Below are 22,123 nucleotides of genomic sequence, written 5' to 3'. Positions count from 1 at the left end.
CGCTGACGTTCGGCAGGGGGGATGGTGCCGTCCGTGCTCGAGTATAAGTGTGGAGGATACCTGCGTGTCCTGCCTATTACACGTCGACTGTGGGTAAAGAGGAGCGTGCTCCGCGCTCAAACCGCATAAAGCAATCGCCTGCCAGGGTGATAAGCAGAGTAAGCCACTACCCGGAATCTTCGTTAGAATTGTGGCACGCCGTACTCGGTCCGCTGTCAAGGGATTACTTCCGCCCATCCTACTTCTGGAAAGAAAACCCCCTCGTCTAGACGCGACTCACCAAAATGGAGCCTCCCAAGCGCCTCAGTCTGAATATGGTTCTGTGCGTGACACTTTCTGAAGCTAGAGAGCACGAGGGGTCTTGCCAGCCTCCTCGTGGGTCGTAGCAGACATAGACCGGACCGTGACGCTCCGACGCCGTAATGGTCTCCTGGTGTATACCTACCTTTGTATCAAAGCGTTGTTATTGCCAAGTTAGGTTGCGTTTTGTTGGACGTTATCTTGTTACCATTGCTCAGCGAACACGTACAAGCGAGCAACTAGGGCTGCCCTCAAAAAATTAAATCATATATCTGACCATGACTCCAGGGCATGAGCACACAAACTGCGTATCGGAACGAGCGGTCTCGACGAACCTGTACAATGGCGATGAATCACCCATATCAACGAACTCGCTGGTGTTCTCGTCCGTGATTCCCTCCCGTGCGCACCGTTCTGCTTTCCGGCGGTTCAGCCTAGCAAACTCGAGCATTGAGATGATGCGAATAACGACCCTTTTCGAGTCGCGACGCAGGTCAGCAGTGAGCAGAGTAACGGGGCAAGAGAAACGAGTACAAAGTTGTTACTTACACGACGCAGAGACACGTGATGTTGATCCCGTGCCCGAGGTGGTACCACGGACTGTCTTGAGGACGGTAGATGAACGAAGACACGATACTGTGCATATGCCGAAGCTACGTGAGCGCAACGCTCAGACACCGCGGACTCGACGAAAGGAAGGCAGACGCACCCGGCCAAGTTTCCACACCCGATGACCATCGCGATCACGACCCCGCGCTTCATCTCGCCCCCAATGTTTGCACCCGTCCATGCCAGCGTGCATGGCGTGCACGGGAATATCGCGCTCGTCGCGATGATGGTGCCCGCGTACCCCGCGCCCGAGGACGACGTCCCATACAAGATCGCGTACCCAACGAGTGCGAGGAGCGTGCCGGCGAGTATGACAGGGCCGCGGACGCGGAAGCGATCGGAGAGCGCGCCTGCGAGGATGGTGGTGAGCACCGCGCAGAGGTTTGGCGGAATGGTGAGGAGCTGCGCGTGCGAGGCGGAGAAGCCGAGACCGGAGATGATCATGGGGAGGAAGAGGGCGGAAGAGTAGGCGGGGATGAATATGCTGTGCGGAATGCAACGATCAGAGGTTGGGCGATATAAATGAAGGAAGTTGGGACGCGTACAAGAACAGAAGGCTGATCATAAGATAAGAGTGGGGATCTCGCAGTGCTTGCACAAGGAAGGGCCACTTGAGATCCTTGGATAGGCCCGTGTTGTCGGTCTTCAGTGTGTGGACCAACCAAGCGCGCTCACGCTCCGTAAGGAACGTGGCTGTCTCAGGGTACTGGGGCAACGCGAACGTCAGTCTGTGGCGGACAGAAAAAGGAGGACACTGAACCAACGGACATCATACATGACGAAATACGCGAGTCCCGCGACCGTAATAGTCAGCAATCCTTCTAACAGAAACTGGCAAGGTCAGATAGTCAGTCGCTACGTTCATTTCTGTGATCAGAGCAGTACTCACAATCCATGACCATCCAGCCAATCCTCCTATTCTAACGGAGTAACGTCATATTAGTTGCGGAGTTCGCGCCGCTGGGGGAGCTAGATGACAGTGTACATACCCGCCCATCTTCTCGATTGCGAATGCCAGCAGACCTCCAAATGCACCTGGTGAGAATGCTTTAGCACATGTCCGTGTATGGCTAGCACATGCTAGCGCGGACCTGCCACAGAAGATGAGCTTGCGAAGATGGCAATTCTCTTCGCCTGTTCCGCCTTCGGATACCATGTGCACAGATAGAATGTCACCCCAGGAAAGAGACCCGCCTTTCACCAGAATCAGTTCCCAGTAAAGACGAGAGTGGCAATGGACATACCTCCGTCACTCCGAGGAACACTCGAGCACTGTGAGGGAGGCGTCAGAAACGCGCTGAGGCTGCAGTCCCAAGACGCTGGCATGTGTGGCACATACGTAACGAGTCCGCCGAAGTTCTTGACGAACGCCGTCGACAGCACAATGCAGCCCCAGAAGAACATGGTGGTCGGTACTGTGCGCGATGCATATCAGTGTCGAGTACGCGAAATCATGTTCAGCCAGAGACAAAACATACTCCATTTCGAGGGAGACATGACCTTAAGCATGATGTTTCTGTAAAGATATGCTGTCAAGATATGATCCCGACGTCTGATGAATACAAAATACGCACGAAGGGACTTCAAACAGACTGGACGTGGCCTAAAGTGTGTGCGAGGTCGTCGGCCAAGGTTGCAGGTGCTAGAGGACGAGGACACTCACAAAGAATATCGCCGAGGCGAGACTATACTGCCATCCCGCCAGATGTAGATCGGCCGTGAGACCAGCCACCTTCGCATTTCCTGAAAACGTAGGCGCGACAGCACCGTATGGTGTTAATGAACTTAGCCTCTGGATGCTGCTTTCGTGAACGAAGCCCTCACCGATGTTCGTGCGGTCCCTTGAACAAAAACACCTTATAAGCAAGGGCGCGTTTGCTATTATCGGATCTATTGACTTACAAAAAGCTCAGGACGAAGAGAAAACAGACGAACGGAAGCAGCCTGAGATCAAGCTTGCGGAGTACTTGGCTCGGGTTCACGCTTGAATCCGCCGTCTTCTCGACGTCTGAAGCGGACGAAAGGACTATCTCTGTATGAGGAAGCTTGTCGTGACTGTCGGAAGACATGGTTGCGAGCTTGAACCAAAGAGATTTGAAAAGACCACAAGCAGTTGAGGTCCTCTGGAGTTTGCGAGGGACCGCTCACATCATGTACGGCGGATATGTATATGAGCGGCACTCGCATGCTGAAAGATGGGTATCAGCTGTGGGAGCGGGGATCATGCCTCGTGCTCGAGCAGAACAAAGCGAAACGCTTACCGTGGCGATGTCGTCCCCAATTTCCGTTAAGAGTTACGTGCACTACGTCCGCTGTCAAAGAAATGTACTCACCCTCCTGCGTCTGTAGATAACAAGCCCCAGATATAGCCGCTTCTCCGGGATACGGCACCCCAAGTGTTCCGTTCTGAGCTTAAAGGGGATGAGAAGTGGAAGATCCCGAGCTCCTGTTATAAAGCACAATCGGTGACACCGTGGGGTGACTGAATGCGAGAACTGTGGAGAAGCCCGGGCGTACCTTCTTACGCTTTACCAATTGGTCAGAGATCTTGTCCTTTCTGCGTCGAACGAGCAGCTCGAGCAATATATTGGCGGTATCGATTCACCCCTATACATACTTTACAAGTCGCTGCAGTCGTGTAGCCGCCAAAACATGCCCTACTCGATCGCGAGAGAGCGGCGGGTCAGTTTGAACGCGCCTAATGCATCTGTCAGTCAAGATGAAGCTAAGGGCAATTCCCACGTACCTGTACAAGTGCGTACTGCAGCAAATACACCACTACGCTACGTCCACGCGCACGGGCCACTGAGGTACATCAACGGAGAAGGTCCTGGGCAAATCATTCCAGATTCCGTGGCGCCCCCTGACGAACTTCGGTTCGCGCTGCACGTTCCTCGAGCACTGCGCGCATATACCCACCCATTCCGACGATCTGAACCGGCCCAGCAGCTCTGCCCATGGACGCAGAAAGTCGCTACGATTCTCCCCGAATCGTCCATGAACCGAATCCCAGAACTCGAGCATCACCTTCCGGCATCTCATGGGCTGCAAGCACCCGCCGCTTTCCCCAACTACCTCGGCCAGTTCTCGGACAGACAGCGCTTCCTGGTCCTTTAGTCGCCGGTATCCGGAAAAACACCTTTTCAGGTCGTCGGTGGAGAGGGTGACCAGCGACCCGTCTTCGCGGTTGTACCCGTCGAGAATGTTCTCCCCGACGTTGACCGCGCATGCGAGAAGCGCCGAAGGTAGGATAGTGTATGTTTCGGTGAGGCGGGCAAGAGTGACGGCTTCGATGGCGTGGATGGGCTTCACTTTGAGCGGCTTCTGGTCCCGTTTCAGCCACTCGCTGTAATCCGAGTTATAGTAGTCGGTGAGATGGCTGAGCGCGTCTGTCAGGATCCCTTCCATTTGGTACTTGTGGGAGAGACGGACAAGGGCCGAGATGTACTCCATCGTGACGGGCGCATCTGTCGCTCGGATTGATCGCCTATGGAACGTTAGTCAGATGTGAAGCGGGCGAAGCTGAAAATCCTCTCACACAGCTGGCTTCGGGAACAAGACTCGCAGCAGATGCTTCAAGTCTGTGGGCGAGTCAGAGATCTCCAGGGTGGGGCATCCACTGAGGGAGGGCATGGTCGGAGGCTGTGGAAATTGGAGCATATCATGGAATACGACTGAGTTTGTCGCTAAAATGCCGTGATAGACCCGGGACGTCGTGTTTCCCGCAACAAGCACAATGGACCCGTCTGCGAACCAGAACTCGTCGTCCCTGGCATATTGAGACTTGCCAGGTGCAGATTCAGAGTCGCTGCGGGGTCGTTTCGCTGTCGGAGGGCTCGACATGCCGATGGTGCTGGTACAACTTGAACCTGTGGTTGCGCGCTTGAGCGCGGCGAAGGCGCCGATAAAAGTGGGGCTGTGCGATCGGAAACAGCCGACACGCCCAAATGTAGAAGGTCAGCAGGAACGATACCCGCCTGGCACCATCCGGTAGTGGCTCAGGCTCTCTTGCACCATGCCAGTGTGACGCGCTCGGTGTTGATAAATGGAAGCCTTGTGCGGGAGAGGAGCGCATGGACTAAATGGCGACAGGCAGCGCTCGCTGTCCTCGCCGCCTGCGCCACGCGAAGTTTACGGCTGCGTGACCGGTGCCGAGTCGCCCGAATCACGGATCAGTCACTGCGTACCTTTTTTCTTAATTTTCTCCGCCGCTGAGTTTGGACCCGACCATCCTGTCGATACTTAGCCAGTAATCAGCGAATCTTCGCAGAGACTAGGTAGGCAACAAAAAGCGTCTACAACATCGGAATACTTACTCACATCACAACTAGGAATTCAATTCTACATTGCTGTAAGCATCAAGTCAACACCTTGGTACCGAGATGTGAGTCCGGAGACGGTGTCGTGTGGACGAGTAGGATAACCTGACCTGACCTGAGTTATACCGTTCATGGCAGCTCGAACTCAGCACGGAGAGCAAGCTCTCCAATCTCGACCAGTCGCTCAATTTCTCAGCAGAAAGTGTCTCTCTCGACGACATTGACTGTCAAGACCGAAAACAGAATGACAGAACCCGAAGCCTTTCAGCGCGACGACGAGTTCTGGATAGAGGATGGAAATATTGTTCTTGTTGCCGGCGGCGTCGGATTCTGTGTCTACAGAGGCTTGCTCGCCGGACAGTCCGAAGTCTTCCGAGGGATGCTTGCTCTCCCCAATCCGGTCGAACGCGAGCAACACAATGAACTCCCCGTCGTGCGCCTGTCGGACTCGGAGGAAGACCTGAGGCACCTCTTGCGTGCCCTGATTCCGAGTCAAAAACCACTGTAAGTACTCCAAAAGCTCGCCTTGCGTCTGAATGGGGCACGACGCTCACCTCCATGCATTTGTGCAGTTTCTATCGCTACGTGCCCTCCCGAGATCCCATTCCCTCCGCGATGCTGTCCGCCGTCATACGCCTCGCGCACAAGTACGGCTTTACCGAGCTCGAAAGCCAGGGCCTCGCATGTCTGAAGACATTCTACACGCACGACTTTGACACCTGGCAAAGAGCGAAGCGGTTCGAGACGCCGCTACCCTTCAGGGTTCATGACTTCTCTCCCATCGAGGTCATCCACATTGCACGCCTTACGGACACTCCCACCCTCCTTCCTATCGCCTTCTACCAATGTGCCACTGAGGGGGACGTCATCGCGAAACTCGCGGAGGGGCACACCCGTGAAGATGGGACGTCGGTGAAGCTCGACGCGGACGACCTGCTCCGATGCCTCAAAGGCCAGCGTTACTTCGCTAACCGCGGCTTCTCGACGTTTTCCTATCTCTTCGATGCGATCCCTGACAAGCACTGCATAAAGCCGAAAGATTGCAAGGGGATTCTCCTAGACATACGCGCCGAAGCCGAAGACCACATGCGCGACTACGAGAGCATACTCTGCCCACTCGAACTATGGTGGCACTCTCCGTATCGGTTCTACGAGCCGCAAGACAGGTGGCCGGAGAACGAGCTCTGCAGTTGCTGCTTCTCCATGATGAAGAAACGGGACAGGGATGAACGGGAGGAAATCTGGGATGATTTGCCGGGCGTGTTTTCCCTTCCGGAGTGGTCTTAGTAGATCGATGCCTCGAGTCTCCCCAGTGCAAGCGATTACGGTATACTTCGATATCAAGTCTATATCTCGATTTCCGCTTGTGAGTATCATAACCACCTTTCTGTGCAAGGTCTCGTCATATATAGACAACTCCGAGACGTGGACCAGTGCGGACCGCGCGCTGCCCATCGCCGTGTTATGCCAACGCGGTCACCGTGACCGCGACCAGCTGCACGAACACCTCCCGCTTGGGTGACCGCATCTAGCAGGGCGGGTACGAGGATGTTACGGGGATGCGTACGCTAAGCAGGCGTCATCGAGCAGTCATCGTTCCCGTACGCCGAGCGCGTGCTCAACGGGCACGCGGAGTAGTGTGAGTGAGCAATAAGGTGATCCCGTGCGTGTTTGCGCCGAACGACAGGATTGTAGCCTACGACAACTCGGGGCGGTGCACTAGGACATTTGCGTCAGAAGCTGGCATGATCAGCGATATAGTCGTGAATATGTATAAGAGTGAGATGGTGTACACATGGAGAGTCTCGTTGGACGAAAACGCGCATAGAAGCTGTGCGATTCGCATCATGACCTGATCCACGCGCGAAGTAAAGGCGTACGAGCGGAGGCCGACAAATAGACTATGCACCCCATTTCGATAAGACCTCCACATGATATGAGTTAGACAAGCCCACCTGTCTAGCGATGTTATGACATAGTTTGCAAGCCCTCAATCTCTAGACCGACGGCTCCGGGCAGCTTGCGCCACACTTGTTGCCTCAGATCCAGATCGCGCGCATTGAGATAGCTCTTGCATTCCGGACACAGCTCCACGTGCATGCCGTAGCGATCCACATTCTTCGCCGTTGCAGCGTACGCTGCAATGTTCTTGAGCCAGCCATCGAGCGCACAGACCGACGAGACCTTGTGTGGAAGGTCCTGGAGCGCCGAGTGTTCTAGAACACGTTTCAGATACGCAGCGCACTCCGATTCTGGCCGATCACGGCCGTAGATGCACTTCTTCGACGGGGAAAAGAAGAGGAAGGCGACGCGCACGTTGTAGTACTGGAGCTTGTCGCGCGTCCGCATGTACAGCTCGAGGTCCTCTTCGGAGAGCTTCTGAAAACTGCCGTCGTTTAACGGGCGTCCGCGAAGAAGATCTGACATCTTGACGCTGCAGAGCTCGTAGAGGGCGGTAGGGAGGATGGAGGGGGTGTTCGTGAGGCGCGCTAGCGCGATGGCGCCTATCGCATCAATGGGCGCGGGCTTCCAGACCGACGCGTGCGCGTCGTCCACCCAGTCCTCGAAGCGCGACGTGTAGTATGTGGTCAGGTGTTTCATTGCTTGCGCTTGAAGTGTCGGGAGCTCGTACTTGTGGTCGAGGCGGATGACCGCAGACAGCACGTCAATGTCGATGCTGCTCCGATCGAGCCTGAACGACCATCAGCTTGCCGTTCTGTGAACAGTGTAATTACTCACTGGATGTTCGAGTTCATGGGGTAGATGAGTCGAAACAGCTGGCGTATGTCGTCCGGAGAGTCGTCGAGAGGGACGACTGGGCATCCGTCGAGCTGCTCTGCCGCGGCCTGTTCCCCTTGCGCCACGACAAACATGCCGCGGAATACGGCGGAATGCTCGGCGAGCAGACCTTTGTAGACCTTGAAGCCCACACTGCGTACCAACAGCACGATGTTCCCGTCTTGGAACCAATACGTCTCGTCCCGAACAAAGGGCTGCTGAGGCTGCGAGGATGGGCCGGTAACATTGTTGAGAGCTATGTCTGCCCGAGAGTCGTCGAGATCATCGAGCCTTGCGCGCTTTAGAGAAGGAGGTTGTTCTTCCATCTACGCAAGTGGGATAGTTCTGAGCGAGATGGAGTGGAGGAAGAGGAGTACAAGTTGGCAGTTTCAGCAGAGGCATGGAGGAGCGGCAACTTCCGATCCGCCCTCTCAATCGGCAGCTGCCGGGAGAGATCAGTGGCTGTGTTTGGGCGCTCAAAGGCAGCTGGCCCGGTCCGTCGGATGGAATTCTGAGTCTGCGTACCCGCTCAAACGTGTTCTTGTACCATCATCTACTCGCTATTGATATCAGACTGAGCTTTCTTGCACACGAACCCTGGTAGAATTTTCAGTTATTCACTTGCACAAGTGCTATGATGCGGACGAGCGCGAACAAGCCAGGTACAGGTGAGCTCAGTCGCGATGTGGTACTGGATGCACACTACATCATGATGCACCGTGGCCCAACCTCCTTTCGCTTTGAGCAGCGAAACGTATCATGGTTTGTTTCAAATCATTGGAAACTTGTCAATGCGTTCCGAGTGTCCATTTCTTTTCTCAGTGGAATGAGTATGATCGTACTGATTGCATTTCTCCCTTGTCAGAGCAACTGGCCCGCACTCTGCCACTAGTTCCGGCGGGTGCGGTCCCCGAAGATATACGCAGTCCTGGTTTCTCCAAGGACTCCGAGTTCTGGTTTGAGGACGGCACCATTGTGCTTGTCTCCCAGAACGTCGGCTTTCGTGTCTACAAGCAGGGACTCGCCGAACGCTCCCCACTTTTCTCTGATCTTCTCTCGATCCCTCAGCCCGGCCTCGCGCACTCTGAAGGAGCGAGCGACTGCCCCGTCGTCACTCTCACTGATTCCCCTGATCAACTGAGACACTTATTTCGGGCGTTGTTCTCGTCCGGCGGACATGTATTGTGAGCCGGGCTTCTGTTTCTGCGAGCACCCATTCCCTGCGCGCATGCTCAAATAACACACAGATCCGACAAGGAGGATGGGACTGTGACGATGGACGTCGTCGCCGCCATCGTTCGCCTCTCCCACAAGTACCAGATTGAGAGCCTCCTCGCAGAGGGGTTGTCGATCCTCACGGAGTACTATACAGACAACTTCAGACTTTGGATCAAGAAGCGACGCCCCACGCGTCTACGAGCGTCCGCTCGCGATGCCTTTACTGCCATCGATCTGGGCCATCTCACCGATACGCCCTCCATCCTTCCTCTGGCATACTTGTATGCCAGCGATGCTGGGTTTCTGGCGCCTAAAGATGGTTGCATTGACGTAAATCTGGCACGCGCCCTCCTGGACAGCGGCGAATATGCACGCCTCGCCAGCGGGAGGGCAGCGTTCATCCAAGCCAGCAGCGAGGCCCTCGCCCGGATCGTCGCCCCTGATGCTGATTGCTACGATCAAGAAGTCTGCGGACCCAACATCACCTGTCCAGCGGCCGGGCTGGACCGCCTACTGCGTCGACTCTACTCGGAGCCGTGCCAGCTTCACACGTGGGCCAATGAATTCAAATACTCCTCCGCCGATTCAGACGGTGTTTCGGACGATGGCTCGGACAAAGCCTCGGACGAGAATTCAGATCAACATTCGATCAAAGTCCTGAGCAACAATTGGGACAAAGATTGGGCTATATGTAAGGATTGTCGGGACATGGTCATCGAACGGGAGCTCTATGAACGCAAACGTCTTTGGGCGAAGTTGCCGGGCATGTTTTCAGTCCAGGTGGATGGCTGGTCTGCAAACTAGTCGTGAACCGGTAAGCATCGATCCACTCGCAGGACGATATCCACTCATTATCTCATTTCTCGCTGTAGCTTTCCGCGACCTCTCTTGTTTTTGCATAGCGTCCTCGGGTTTCAACACCCTCTCAGGTACAATGCAGTGCCTCCTTGTATGCCCTACTTCCCTGTACCGAAGGTGGGGAGATCTAATGTGCTTTCATTTTCTAGTCTATGCCGACGCTGTCGTTTCGGGACACAGACGTAAGAATGACACATCCGGAATACCACTTCTTTCTCCGCATACTCGCCACCCTTCCCCCAATAGTACTCTCTTCCGCATGACCACGCTGGCAATTCTATTCCTTTCCTACACTCTCAGCGCGCGCAATATATTGGTGTCATTGTACCTGTATATGAGTTGTTCGTGAGGTGCTCTTGCGAGCGCGAGCGCGAGTCCGACACGAAAAAAGGTGGCGGACACGCTACTGGCCCCCCGAGGTTTACCGTGTGCAGCAAAGCGTGATACGCGCGAGTTCATCTCATTGGTCCCCCTCACCACGGTGATCTTAGCATCCGCAGATAGGGTATGCCCCATGTTATCATGATCATTATGATCCTAACATATGCGCTAGAAAGTGCGGGGATGTGAGCAGTGCACAACGTTTGATTCATCGTGGTAAAAAGTCGGTATCCCTAGAACGCTACGTCTCATCTATGTCGCATACAGCGATTCTTCATCAGGCCGATTGAGAGAAGGCTGCAGCAAGAGTCTCTACTCACAAAACGTCACGACTTCCCCCAATCCTCGAGGTCGAGGCCAAGGTCCTGTGGCAGATTGCGCCACATAACGCGCCGCTCCTCGACTGCGCGCGCCCGCATCGCCGTCCCGCACTTCTTGCACACCCCGTACTCCTTCGTGAGCTCCTTCACGACCTCCGCAAACGGGTCGAGCGCAAAGTACGCCGCCTTCGGCTTCGAGAAGCCCTGCTTGATCTTCATCGAGAGCGCGGTGAGCGCGTCCGCGCACGCCGCGGGCGTCTTGCACCCGGTCGTGACGCGCCCGGTCGTGATCCACGCGAGCTTCGTGTACGTCCAGTGCGCGAAGAGCACGCGCGCGTCGAGGCAGCGCACGAGGTCCTCGCGGGACAGCGTGTCGAGCGTGCCGTCTGGGCGCGCGATCCCGGTGAGGAGCACGTCAGCGTGGTGGAAGCTCGCGAGGTAGATGGCGGCGGGGAGCATGGTGAGCGCGCCCGTGCGGCGGGCGAGGTTGATCGCGCGGATCGCGTCCGTGCTCGAAAGGACTTCGAGTGAGGGGCTGCGGACGACGGTGTAGCGCTGACCGTGCCCGGTAGTGACGTGATCGAGCGCGTCCCACTCTCTGAGGTTGTCGGTGAAGCACGATTTGAGGCGGACGAGCATCTGTTCCATGAGGTGGTCGATCTGGTACTTGTGCGCTAGTTCGTAGAGACCAGCTACGACAGAAAAAGACAACCTTCTATCGAGTTGAAAAAGCGAGGAGTCTCTACAGCGCGACGTTTCAGTGATGTTTCCTTCGGTATGAATTCAACTTGCGGAGTGCGTAACGTCGACGGCGATACCAATATAACCCTGCGCGGCCTGAGTGCATGCTACTAGCAGGGATCTGTTCAGGTTACTGGGTATGGGGAAGCGCATCACCCACAAAATAGACGCAGAATATGATATAACGTCGTACCCGGATATATCCTTCACACAAAGTATCATGCAAGTTCTGAGCTCACCTGGACGTGTCGTACAACGCTTTCAGCAGGTTGCTGAAGTCCGCGGAGGAATCCGGGACGGGGACGACGGGGCACCCATCAAGGTGATCATCGGCGGATGTCTGCGGCACGGAAAAGAGGCCGTTGAAGACTTCGGAGTGTCTAGCAAGCATACTCTTGTGGATCTTGTATGCCGTGTCCTGGGCGATGACGACAACACTTCCATCGTCGAACCAGTACTCCTGGTGGCGCACCACACCAGGGAATGCATCAGGTCGCGAAGCGTCCACTGCATTGGAGACCTAGAGGTATATCACTGAGATCAAGGGTTTACTGGCGTCCACAGATGTCACAGGGTACATACAGATAAACCCGCAAGAGAATTTGTCGTCGCATCCGTAGATTCGGCCATACCAGCCGAACAAATAGACTAGGAAGGAGTTGTGGCGTGCTTGCGACCCGGGGCACAATCAGGTTGCGTGGCGAGTTTCCAAGTTATCCAGAGGCACAGATGTTCCAGAGTCCGTTGACATAAGAGGATGTGAGCGGTATATACCGATATCCAGGAGGTCGGAGCGCAAGAACAGCCGACTCAGTGACGAGAAGGAGGAGGGGAGACAGGGAGACTGGCGAGAGGAATTCTGGGTGGCGTACTGGGTGACGTGACTGTATTCTGCCCAAAACTAGACGTCACGCTGTCACACATGCCACACACGCGCGTCCACGGGCCCACATCTCACCTTGTTCTCTCTCCCCCATCCCCACCACACGCGCTGTAGGGTCGCACGACGCCTGGAGAAGTCTTGAGGCTTGACCCATTGATCTAGAATGTCAATATACTTGGATTCACTGCGACCACTTCTCCCGGCCGACGTCCGAAGTCAGCTCGACCGTGCCCTGGTCCCCGACGTGAAGTCCATCGTGGACGCCATTTTGCGACTAGCTGTGGGCGCATCAGCGCCAGAGAATGACCTTCTACCGGGCTGGGAGGGGCTGCGGTCTCGCGCCGCCGAAATCATAAGCGAGCTCAAGCGTGGTGAGCCTGCTATATCTCACAAACGCGCGAGAGAAGACGAGCCTGCGTCGTCGGCGAAGAAACCCAGGCCGCATAGCGAGTCTCTCGAGAACGATCCTCCCGCCTTCACGCTCCACGCGCTGTCCGTTTCCGCGCCCATCCGCAAGAAAGTCAACATTTCCGTGCACCGGTCCTCCATCCGCCTCACAAATCCCTCCACACAAAAAGAAGAGCATGCGCCTATACCCCTCGACGCGCTTCAGCGCGTGTTCCTCCTCTCCACGCGCGGAAAGAGCAAACCCCACTGGACCGTCGTGCTCCTGGCTACAGATACCCCCACACCGACAGGCAAGGCCTTCGACGCTGCAAAAGAGAGCGCAGCCCCCCAGCTCGTGTTCGGACTCGATGCTACCCTCACCGCCCCCTTCACCACAACGACTTATGGAGCCGATGGGTCTCCTAAGACCGACACATACCCCAAGGGAAGCGCGACCCTGCCCGCCCTGCGCGCGTTCCTCGCCCACATACCCATCCAGACGCTCGAGCCGTCCACATCCGTATTCCGCGCCGCAATCACACAGTCGGGAGATGGCGTCGCCGGGGTGGAGGCGTACCGCGGCGCGAAGCAGGGCACACTGTGGTTCCTCGACGAGGGTGTCCTGTGGGACGGCAAGCCGTGCGAGTTCTTCGCGCTCGAGCACCTCGCGTCCGCGGGCAAGAACGAGCACGCGTATGAGGGCGTGCGCACACTCAGCGCGACGGGCCGCACGTGCTCGGTCATCCTGCGGCGGCGCGCAGGCCAAGGGGCGGCAACGAAACGCAAGGCGGGTGCGGAGGCGAGCGACGAGGAGGAGGGCGCGGAGGAGGGCGAGGATATCGACTTCGGGATGGTGGATGGGAAGGAGCAGGAGCCCATCGGACGCTGGGTGAAGGCGCACCGACATCGCTTTGGTCGTCCGGCGGACTCCGAGGGGGGCGCGGGACACCGTAACGGGGCGTCTCAGGTGGCGGCGGATCCGAAGGGCAAAGGGAAGGCGAAGGCGGAGGACCCGCGTGCGGAGGACACGGAGGACGAGGAAGACTCGGACTTTACCATGGGCACTTCAGACGACGAGAGTAGCGGGGACGAGTCGGAGTCCGGCAGCGACGCCAGTGCGGAAGGACAGCGCGAGGGCGGGGAGGGAGGAGATGACGACGAAGACGAAGAGGGGAACGCGAGCGACGACGTTACCGGAGACGAGGCGGAAGACGACGACGAAGTTGAGGAGCTGGACCCGAAGCATCATCCGCTCTTGCGTCCGGGCGCGATGCCGAAGATGTCGCGCGCGGCGGTCGATGCTGTCGTCGGGATGGTTGAGCAGGACTTGATGGGTGGTGGGCGGAAGGGATCCCAGGCGGACGATGAGAGCGACGAGGAAGATGAGCTTGACGACTAGTCGAGCCGCAAGTCGATGTCCTTCGACAACCGAATCTGTGTGTACAATGACGATATAATATGTATTATTGGTCGTGAAGCTACAGAACTTATTTGGTAGCAGAGGTTGTCACTATGAGGTCGCAAAGAAGATATCAGTACTAGTGTATGTATCATGAGTGAACACGATGTTACGTAGCAGCATTATAAGATGATGTATGGAGTACACAAGGTAGATGGAGTGTTTAGAAATGCGCTATCCCGTCTGGGTTTGCGTTTTAGCGCACGGTTACTTCAGTAGAAGTCGGTATACTGATGAGTCCAACCTACGCGATCATCACCGCTATAGCGGTGCCGACCATCCCTCCACAGTGAGGTTAAACATAGCGGGAAGCTCATTCCACAGCCTCTTGCGCTCTTCGAGCTCGCGCGCATCGACCATATCACGACAAGAGTCGCACAGCTTGCACCCCGTGTCTTCGTCCTCCTCATCGAACTCGCTCGCCCACACGTACACCATCGTACTCTTGTACATCTTATCCAGAATGTTGTCCAGCGCGCCCGCCATCGAAGCGAGTATCCTCATGCACCGCCGCCTTTCAGGGCAACCTACGCTCACGTCGTCCGGCGCAAACACGCGCGCGATTGCTTTGCTGCTCGCCTCGCACCACGCCGCGCGCCCGTTTAGGACGCGCTCGATGTCCGGGAACGCGAGCCGTTCGACAACGCGCCCGTCGCGCACGCACCCCCGCAGCATCCCCGTGCCCGCCCTGCTGGCCGCGAGACATGCGAGCGGGAGCAACGACGGGGTGTTCGTGAGTCGCGCGATGTTGATCGCGGTAATCGCGTCGACATCGCGGGCGGCGATAGGCAGCGTGCGGTCAGGCGTATTCCACGTCTCGAAATCGTCCGTGTACTGCTCCATGAGGAGCGCGAGGCCCTGCGCGAGGAGGTGGTCGATCTGGTACTTGTGGGAGAAGCGGACGATGGCGGCGACTGCGTCCATCGAGTATGGTTCTTCGCGTTTGGCAAACCTGTACGGAAGACGTCAGAATGTGCGAAGTCCAAGCGCCGAATGACGCACGTTAGGTGCCCGTTGGTCGGAAACAGCACCCGGAGGAGATGTCTGACCTGCTCCGGCGAGTCGCTGACGACCACGCACGGAGTGCCCTCGACTGTGGGGGCGTTCTCCGGCTGGGGTATCTGGAAGAGGTCACGGAAGAACGGGGAGTGCTCCAACAGCAATCTTTTGTAGACACGGAAGCCGGTGTTGAGCGACACGAGCACCACGCTGCCATCCTCGAACCAGAACTCGGGGTCGTGGACGATGGCCGGGGGAGGCGCGGGTTCTGAAACTTGGACACGACGATTCCAAGCGTGAAAGTTGGGGTCGCTTGTGGCTCGGCGTCGCTTGCGCGCCCTTCCGTCTAGGTTGTCAACAGGTGGGCGGCGGGCGGCGGTGTACGCCAGTGGCAATCCGAGTCCTGTGCGGCGGTACATTGGAAACTGTAAGTTCCTGTGGTCATAGCAGCCTCATCAGATGTTTGCATGCTTTACTAGGGAGCCTGTGCGTACCCGATTAATACACAGACAGCACCGTGCACGCGTGTTGGGATGGATGTGGAGAAGGAACAACCTGACCCACTGTGCTCCGAATCTGACGACTCGAGCGCTTATTATACGCCAGGCATCGCCACCGGGAAGGACCCGTTTCGGTAGGCATGGATCGTGAGTACTTCGCATGCTACGACACCATGACGGGTGTTTACGGATACAGAAGAGGAATGATATGATACACAAGGTTCTGGAGAGAAGTGACGTGGCAAGGGAATAAAGATACGGTGGATCCGGCGGGGCTTGCAGCTTGGGTCAAGCCCGGCGGGAGTGCGCGGGGCGGCGGGCAGGAAATACGCAACTAGAGAGAAATATGATGTTCGTGTCGTTCTTTGGGACGCATTGGGAGCCGAAGTGAGGGACATCATGATCCCCAAAGAAAGTGGTCGTAGGGTTTCCTGTAAATCACAGATCTAAGGTGGCTAATACGGAGGCTGCTATAGCGAGGTAGCCTACCTGAACTGTTGGCCACAACGATGTACACTTGAGCCCCGGAATGATGGTTTGAGCATCAAATGGATTGTCTGTGGGATAAAATCAGCTTAACGACGGCTGTGCTTGCAATAAGCGGGGAGCGTCTTACGAGGAGCAACGGCGTGCCAGTGGACCCCGAGACCACTATTCCGCCGACCAGTCGTCCAAGGACAATCCAAAGATGCCAGGAAGCGCTTCCCAGAATGTCTTGCGCTCTTCGAGCTCACGGGCGGCGACCATTGCTCTACAAGGTGGGCAAATCTCGGAGCCATCCTCGAACTCGGCGTCGTCGAACGCATCCGCCCAAGTCTGAATCTGCGTCGGGTGCACGTAGAGTTTCTCCAGAAGCTCGTCTAAGACGCAAGCCTTCGCCTTGAGCGCCTCGATACACTCGTCGTCAATCTGTTCGCATGAGTCCTCGACGTCGGGCTTGAAGATCCTTGCGAGAGCTTGGCTTCCAGCTTTGATGACAGCGAACTTGCCGTCGAGAATGCGGTAGTAGTCGCATTCCATGAGATGATTAGCGCAGACACTTTGGCGCATATATTCATCCAGCTCTTTTGTTTCGATCCGACCGGCGTGAAAATATGCGAGGGGGAGGACAGAAGACGTCCCGGTGAGGCGCGCGAGGCCGATGGCGCTGATGGAGTCCCCGAGATCGTTGACCATCAGGCACGTTTCCCTATCCGGATTAAGCCAGTCCTCGAACACTTCGGTGTAATATTCTGTCAGGATAGACAACGCCTGGGCCAGGAGTTGATCGATTTCGTACTTGTGAGAAAGTTGGATGACGGCGGCGAGAGCGTCCATGGAGACGCTGCGCTGATTTTTTCCGAAGCTAGGAACGTCGTGAGCGTGTGGCGAAAGCGATTTTCGATGAAATCATAAACTGACTTGATGTTGCCGTTGATAGGGAAGATGACGCGGAACAGATGCCTTAACTGCTCAGGAGATTCGTCTACGACAACGACGGGGCACCCCCATGAGGACTCTACCGCAGGCTGGTTGGGTTGCGGCAAGGAGAAGATGTCCCTAAAAATCGGGGAGTGTTCGGCCAGCAGCCGCTTGTAGACCCGAAAGCCGACATCGCCCAGGCGGGATACGATCACGATGCTGCCATCCTCGAACCAGAATTCCGCGTCCGGGAGAATAGCAAGACTGAGGCCTGACTGATCTAGTAGAGTCACTGTTTCCGTGTCGGCTTCCTGTTTGACATTGTGGGGACTTTGAACATCTTGACAAGCTCCTGCGCTGGCGATACTGATATCTGCCGCGGACGCCGCAGCTGACACCGACATGCCTACTGAGAGAAGAAAAATACAGTTAGACAATGCTAGATGCGCGATGTTCGTGTCGCAATCCAGGGAAGTGCTACTTCACCCACATTGGGGACTCGGAGTGGAAAGCCGGCACCCACAATAGGGACTGTGACAGAGTACAGTCCGAGTGCAGAACGGTGGAACACATACTCACCTTAAGGATTGGGCTTCAGCTTATGTCAAAAGTGGAAGCGTTTTGAGGTGGAATCGAGTGTAGTGAGTGAGATAGGTGAGTGTATGCGGGCGGATGTTAAGGAGATGGTGGTACGGAGTGAAGGGGTGGAGCACGCACCCCGAGTGCCCGACTTGCAGGCAAGGCTCCAGCACTGCCACATCAGGTCGCCCTCCTCGCACAGAGACGTTGACGCTTCGCAGGTAAGTGGAATCCGTCCCTCTTCGTCTCGGAGTTCATCATGTTTTGACGTCCGCGCGATCTTCGCGCACGAACGCCCCATGTTATGAGCAGGTGCGTTGAGCAGTGGGTGCAAGCGCAAGGCCTACGCCGGGGTATGCGCTGTCGCGCTCTTCATCGGAAAGGCGGTAATCGCAAAGGCCGCGAACAGACTTGTCTATCGCTAGACTCGTTCGCGAAGGGCGGAAGATATGCACCACACCCACGCCACATAGGACGCGCCGTCTTCGCACACGTAAAGGTCGTCAGGTACTTATTCGACCGTCACAACTCGGTCCAATGTCGTAAATGTGAGCGAGCAGGGGGGGGTGTTACGGACGACGGTAGGTTTTCCCGTGTTTGTTTTGCACGTTTCTGATCTAGATGTAGACGAGAACCACAACAGCTTGTGTTCATTCTTGGGCGTCGCAAAAGAAGAGCGGAGTTGCCGACGGGTACGCCGCCGTATTGTGAGACGCATAGATATGCAGAACCGAGATGAGGACAGCGGGCATACTGAGAGGCTAAAGAATGTGCAGAGTGACGGCGCGAACGTGGGATGCAGGGCCTACTAGTAGAAGACGCGCAGTGATTGTACACTGACAACGAGGGTATTTGAGAGGTACCATAGATGTATGGTTCGGATGTCTACCTCGCAAAACGAGGACGACATGAACTAGCAAACGTATTAGGTTGGACTATGAGGCTCGGTAGAGGGAAGGAGGGCACACGAGACGGCGCGTACCTGGAGGGTGTTGAAACCCGACGATGGGCGAAAATAGAGAGATCACGGGAAGCTGCAACGAGGGTTGAGTCAACAGGTAGACTTCGTCGCGCGGGTGCTTACGAGCTTAGGACTTGTTCGCCGACCAGCTGTCTACGTGGACCGAGAACATACCCGGCAATTTCTCCCAAAGACGTTTGCGCTCTTCAAGTTCCCGTTCGATGACCATCTCCCGACACTCCTTGCATACAGACCATCCCTCGTACGAATCATCCGAGACATCCTCCCAACCTGTCTCCGAATCGTTGTCGGAACCGTTGCCTGACGTTTCGTTTGGGACTTTGTCCGCAACATCGTCCCGAGCTTCATCTTGATCTTCGTCCGAAAATTCGTCAGAACCTTCATCGGAATTATCGTCCATAACGACGCGGGCTGACTCCTCGGGCGAATCTTTGAATTCGTCAGCCCACGAATGGATCTTGCACGGTTGCGAGAAGAGTCGTTCCAAGAGGTCGTCTAGGTGGGAGGCCGGAACGGTGATGTTGTTTCCGCAGATCTCATGGTCGTTGCAGTTATTGACAGGTCTAACAATCCGGACGAGGGCCTGGCTGCTGGCCTTCACGAAGGCCGCCCTTCCGCTGGCGATGCGTGCATAGTCACCCCTGTCCAGGAATGCACGCGCGAGCACTGCGTCGACGCGACCATCTCTCGGCGCCAGGAATCCAGCATCGCTGGCATAAAGGTATGCCAACGGAAGGATGGAGGGCGTATTGGTGAGATGGCCCAGATCGATGGCAGTGATGGCATCGAGAGCGGACGCTTGTAGACGCGTGGGGCGGTCCGTCTTTATCCAGTCTTTGAAGTTGGCGGTATAGAACTCGGTGAGGATTGACAGCCCTTCTGCGAGGAGGCTTTCAATCTGGTACTTGTGGGAGAGGCGAACGATGGCAGCTATGACGTCCATCGTTACAGTCCCATCTTGCATGTTGGATCTGTGTGATATCTGAGCATGCGCGCAGGGAATGGGTGCTCGCGGGAGCAGAGCAAATCGCGACTCACGTTACATGTCCGCCGGACGAGAACAGCGCCCGAAATAAATGTCTCAACTGATCTGGGGGATCAGTGAGAGAGACGACGGGGCAGTCGCTCGTTTCTTCAAAACCCGCGGGGGCGGGCTGAGGGATCGAGAGAAGATCAGAGAAAAGTGGCGAGCGTTCGGCCAGTTCTTGCTTGTAGACACGAAAGCCGACGTTCTGCGAGACAAGCACAATGGTGCCGTCCTCGACCCAGAACTCGGAGTCCTTGGTGATACTAGAACTGTGTATTTCTTCGGAGACCGCACGCGCCGGGACTGCTGGCGGAGTGCGGGCCAGTTGGTCTGTATATAGTGATCAGTACGATCATGTCCATTCCCCGTTAAGATTGTCTCAGACATGTAGAACGTGTCAAAATGCTTCCAATCCGTTGCTCAAAACGAAAGGAGGTAGGGTCGCGGTGGATGTAGCGTCCAGCCAGTGCCATCGGATCGCGACCTCACTTACCTGAAACTATCTTGCTCGTGCTCGTTGGCGCCATAGCACTTCGTCTAATGGATGACTGAAGATGTTGCGAGTGTTTGTGCGCAAGAAATTTCAGTCTGATATCGATGGCGAGCAGATGATGGTACAAGAACAGGTTTGAGCGTGGCGGTTTGCACGCGTGCGGCGTGCGGATTCAGAATTGAAGCGCCCGACGGAGCCAGTGGTCATTACGCGCCCAAACACAGCTCTCCCGGCAGTTGCCGACTTATAGGGAGGATCGGAATCTGCCGGCTTCTGCCGGTCCTCCGTGACTGAACTGCTAAGTACTCCACCTCTCTCTCCTCCACTCTGTCCCGCCCTCAGAACTATCACACCTTCTTAGATGGAAGAACAGCCGCAGTTGCTCAAGCGGGCGAGGCTCGATCCTGACGATTCTCGGGCAGACATCGCTTCCGACAATGGCATCGCCCCCGTCCGACCGCCGTCTCAGCTACAGCCTGAGTCCCAACAGTTCTTCACTCGGGATGAAAAGTACTGGTTTGAGGATGGGAACATCATACTCTCGGCGCGCAACGTCGGCTTCAAAGTGTACAAAGGCCTACTCGCCGAGCACTCCGCCGTATTCCGCGGGATGTTTGTTGTGGCACAAGGCGCGCACGCCGCGGGAGAGCAAGCTGACGGCTGCCCGGTAGTTCCTCTCGACGACTCTCCAGACGATCTGCGGGAGCTATTCCGGATCATATACCCCTTGACCTCCAACGTCAGGTGAGTTGATTGCAGTTTTTCTCTATAATGCACTCCCCTCACGCTCGTTCAGCCTAGATAGGGGCACCGTCGACATGGACATGCTCTCTGCGGTCATACGCCTCGATCACAAGTATGAACTCCCTGCGCTGCAGCCGAAAGCCGTGGGGTTTCTGACGACGTACTATACGTCACGCTTCAGGAGCTGGGCGAATGGTGCACATGCGCTCCAATGGAAGCCTCAGCCCCTCGACGCTATAAGCGCCATCGCCATTGCGCGCTTGACGCACACCGCATCGATCCTTCCCACCGCCTTCTACGAGCTTTGCACTTTGAAAGCATCCCAAGTGCTCCGAGGGCGTCCGCGCAAGGAAGGCAGTTTCGAGAAGCTTTCCGAGAACGACGTCGAGCTGTACCTGGGGCTGCGGGACACGTTCGCGTACTACAACATACACTCCGCGTTTCGCCTCTTCAGAACTCAGTCGAAGGATTGTATCTATGGATCAGACCCCGCATCGGCTTGCGCCATATATCTCAGGGGTGTTCTGGATCAATCGGGGCTCTCCAATCTTCCTCACTTGGTGTCGTCTCTTCGTGCACTTGACAGCTGGCTCAAAAACGTCGCCGAGTACAAGCCCCCGAAGGACAATCTTACTCCTCCTGGGCTGTGTCGCCATTGCAAGAGCAACATCGAGACGCGCGATATAGATCTACGGCACCAAATTTGGGGCCTCCTACCGGATGCTGTGGGCGTCACTATCGAAGGCTGGGATGCTGGTTCATAACGGCCTAATGACCGGTGAGTGCGTCCATATTACATAGCAGTAACACTCAATTAATGGGACGTGCAAAATTCGTTATAGGGCTTTCCTAACATGACGTTACATAGTGCTGTTGTTCTGCACGAGTGGATCATATTCCGCACCGGAGGACTCGCACTATCTTATAAAGTATCCCTACTCGCCTGCCATCTCAGCCCCGCGTTTTACATTGCTGCCACCAGGTACACACAAGTGACGAGTCCCTTCCGAATTTCTGAGAGACGGACAACGGGGCAGCCGTCGATGCTCTCGCCAGCGGAGGGGCTAGTAGACGACGTGCACACACCCTGGAAGAAGTCGGGTTGCGCCACGAGCAGGCCGCGTTATGCGAGACTCAGTACGCCG

At 56.2% G+C, this 22,123-nt stretch overlaps 9 protein-coding genes across 9 annotated transcripts; 4 read left to right on the top strand and 5 right to left on the bottom strand.

Annotated features, from left to right (window-relative positions):
- Positions 1 to 845: 845 nt before the first annotated feature.
- Positions 846 to 2,978, bottom strand: TRAVEDRAFT_49782 (MFS general substrate transporter; the record flags this gene model as incomplete). Its single annotated transcript, XM_008042154.1, has 14 exons — positions 846 to 936; positions 1,010 to 1,393; positions 1,455 to 1,615; positions 1,678 to 1,740; positions 1,799 to 1,829; positions 1,899 to 1,944; positions 2,001 to 2,103; positions 2,154 to 2,181; positions 2,249 to 2,324; positions 2,388 to 2,425; positions 2,484 to 2,512; positions 2,573 to 2,652; positions 2,734 to 2,750; positions 2,812 to 2,978. 14 exons carry the CDS (start codon positions 2,976 to 2,978, stop codon positions 846 to 848), a joined length of 1,314 nt encoding a protein of 437 aa, XP_008040345.1.
- A 564-nt stretch (positions 2,979 to 3,542) lies between these two features.
- TRAVEDRAFT_170974 (uncharacterized protein) lies at positions 3,543 to 4,752 on the bottom strand (the record flags this gene model as incomplete). The annotated part of the gene is made up of 3 exons (XM_008042591.1): positions 3,543 to 3,607; positions 3,656 to 4,396; positions 4,466 to 4,752. The coding sequence occupies 2 exons, from the start codon at positions 4,750 to 4,752 to the stop codon at positions 3,688 to 3,690; spliced, it is 996 nt and encodes a 331-aa protein (XP_008040782.1). The 3' UTR covers positions 3,543 to 3,607; positions 3,656 to 3,687.
- A 720-nt stretch (positions 4,753 to 5,472) lies between these two features.
- Positions 5,473 to 6,515, top strand: TRAVEDRAFT_127802 (uncharacterized protein; the record flags this gene model as incomplete). Its single annotated transcript, XM_008042590.1, has 2 exons — positions 5,473 to 5,732; positions 5,801 to 6,515. 2 exons carry the CDS (start codon positions 5,473 to 5,475, stop codon positions 6,513 to 6,515), a joined length of 975 nt encoding a protein of 324 aa, XP_008040781.1.
- Positions 6,516 to 7,196: 681 nt separating this feature from the next.
- TRAVEDRAFT_127255 (uncharacterized protein) lies at positions 7,197 to 8,332 on the bottom strand (the record flags this gene model as incomplete). The annotated part of the gene is made up of 2 exons (XM_008042589.1): positions 7,197 to 7,920; positions 7,968 to 8,332. The coding sequence occupies 2 exons, from the start codon at positions 8,330 to 8,332 to the stop codon at positions 7,197 to 7,199; spliced, it is 1,089 nt and encodes a 362-aa protein (XP_008040780.1).
- A 74-nt stretch (positions 8,333 to 8,406) lies between these two features.
- Positions 8,407 to 10,028, top strand: TRAVEDRAFT_49778 (uncharacterized protein; the record flags this gene model as incomplete). The annotated part of the gene is made up of 3 exons (XM_008042153.1): positions 8,407 to 8,500; positions 8,872 to 9,190; positions 9,254 to 10,028. The coding sequence occupies 3 exons, from the start codon at positions 8,407 to 8,409 to the stop codon at positions 10,026 to 10,028; spliced, it is 1,188 nt and encodes a 395-aa protein (XP_008040344.1).
- Positions 10,029 to 10,642: 614 nt separating this feature from the next.
- TRAVEDRAFT_151611 (uncharacterized protein) lies at positions 10,643 to 12,327 on the bottom strand. Its single transcript, XM_008042588.1, has 4 exons — positions 12,107 to 12,327; positions 11,764 to 12,044; positions 10,784 to 11,525; positions 10,643 to 10,715 (listed from the first exon to the last, which is right to left on the bottom strand). The coding sequence occupies exons 1-3, from the start codon at positions 12,152 to 12,154 to the stop codon at positions 10,790 to 10,792; spliced, it is 1,065 nt and encodes a 354-aa protein (XP_008040779.1). The 5' UTR covers positions 12,155 to 12,327; the 3' UTR covers positions 10,643 to 10,715; positions 10,784 to 10,789.
- A 187-nt stretch (positions 12,328 to 12,514) lies between these two features.
- Positions 12,515 to 14,264, top strand: TRAVEDRAFT_30246 (uncharacterized protein). Its single transcript, XM_008041918.1, has one exon. It carries the CDS (start codon positions 12,571 to 12,573, stop codon positions 14,191 to 14,193), a length of 1,623 nt encoding a protein of 540 aa, XP_008040109.1. The 5' UTR covers positions 12,515 to 12,570; the 3' UTR covers positions 14,194 to 14,264.
- A 250-nt stretch (positions 14,265 to 14,514) lies between these two features.
- Positions 14,515 to 20,030, bottom strand: TRAVEDRAFT_127367 (uncharacterized protein; the record flags this gene model as incomplete). Its single annotated transcript, XM_008042587.1, has 2 exons — positions 14,515 to 15,205; positions 19,753 to 20,030. Coding segments are annotated over 2 exons (969 nt in total), but the record flags the coding sequence as incomplete, so codon positions are not given.
- A 537-nt stretch (positions 20,031 to 20,567) lies between these two features.
- On the top strand, positions 20,568 to 21,894 carry TRAVEDRAFT_151606 (uncharacterized protein). Its single transcript, XM_008042586.1, has 3 exons — positions 20,568 to 20,978; positions 21,031 to 21,756; positions 21,821 to 21,894. The coding sequence occupies exons 1-2, from the start codon at positions 20,596 to 20,598 to the stop codon at positions 21,740 to 21,742; spliced, it is 1,095 nt and encodes a 364-aa protein (XP_008040777.1). The 5' UTR covers positions 20,568 to 20,595; the 3' UTR covers positions 21,743 to 21,756; positions 21,821 to 21,894.
- Positions 21,895 to 22,123: the final 229 nt, after the last annotated feature.

Source organism: Trametes versicolor (genome assembly GCF_000271585.1).
Source record: "Trametes versicolor FP-101664 SS1 unplaced genomic scaffold TRAVEscaffold_8, whole genome shotgun sequence".
Taxonomy (NCBI): Eukaryota; Fungi; Basidiomycota; class Agaricomycetes; order Polyporales; family Polyporaceae; genus Trametes; species Trametes versicolor.
Note: the sequence above shows the minus strand (reverse complement) of the source record. Positions and strands in the feature narration are given on the sequence as shown.

What these genes read in the sequence shown, in the direction of transcription:
- TRAVEDRAFT_151611 (XM_008042588.1), bottom strand. Translation starts at nt 12,154, where the DNA reads ATGGCCGAATCTACGGATGCGACGACAAATTCTCTTGCGGGTTTATCT. An exon ending in ATTCTCTTGCGGGTTTATCT is followed by an intron (nt 12,045 to 12,106) that starts GTATGTACCCTG and finishes ATATACCTCTAG; the next exon opens with GTCTCCAATGCAGTGGACGC. An exon ending in GCGTTGTACGACACGTCCAG is followed by an intron (nt 11,526 to 11,763) that starts GTGAGCTCAGAA and finishes GTCGCGCTGTAG; the next exon opens with AGACTCCTCGCTTTTTCAAC.
- TRAVEDRAFT_30246 (XM_008041918.1), top strand. Translation starts at nt 12,571, where the DNA reads ATGTCAATATACTTGGATTCACTGCGACCACTTCTCCCGGCCGACGTC.
- TRAVEDRAFT_151606 (XM_008042586.1), top strand. Translation starts at nt 20,596, where the DNA reads ATGGAAGAACAGCCGCAGTTGCTCAAGCGGGCGAGGCTCGATCCTGAC. An exon ending in CCCTTGACCTCCAACGTCAG is followed by an intron (nt 20,979 to 21,030) that starts GTGAGTTGATTG and finishes ACGCTCGTTCAG; the next exon opens with CCTAGATAGGGGCACCGTCG.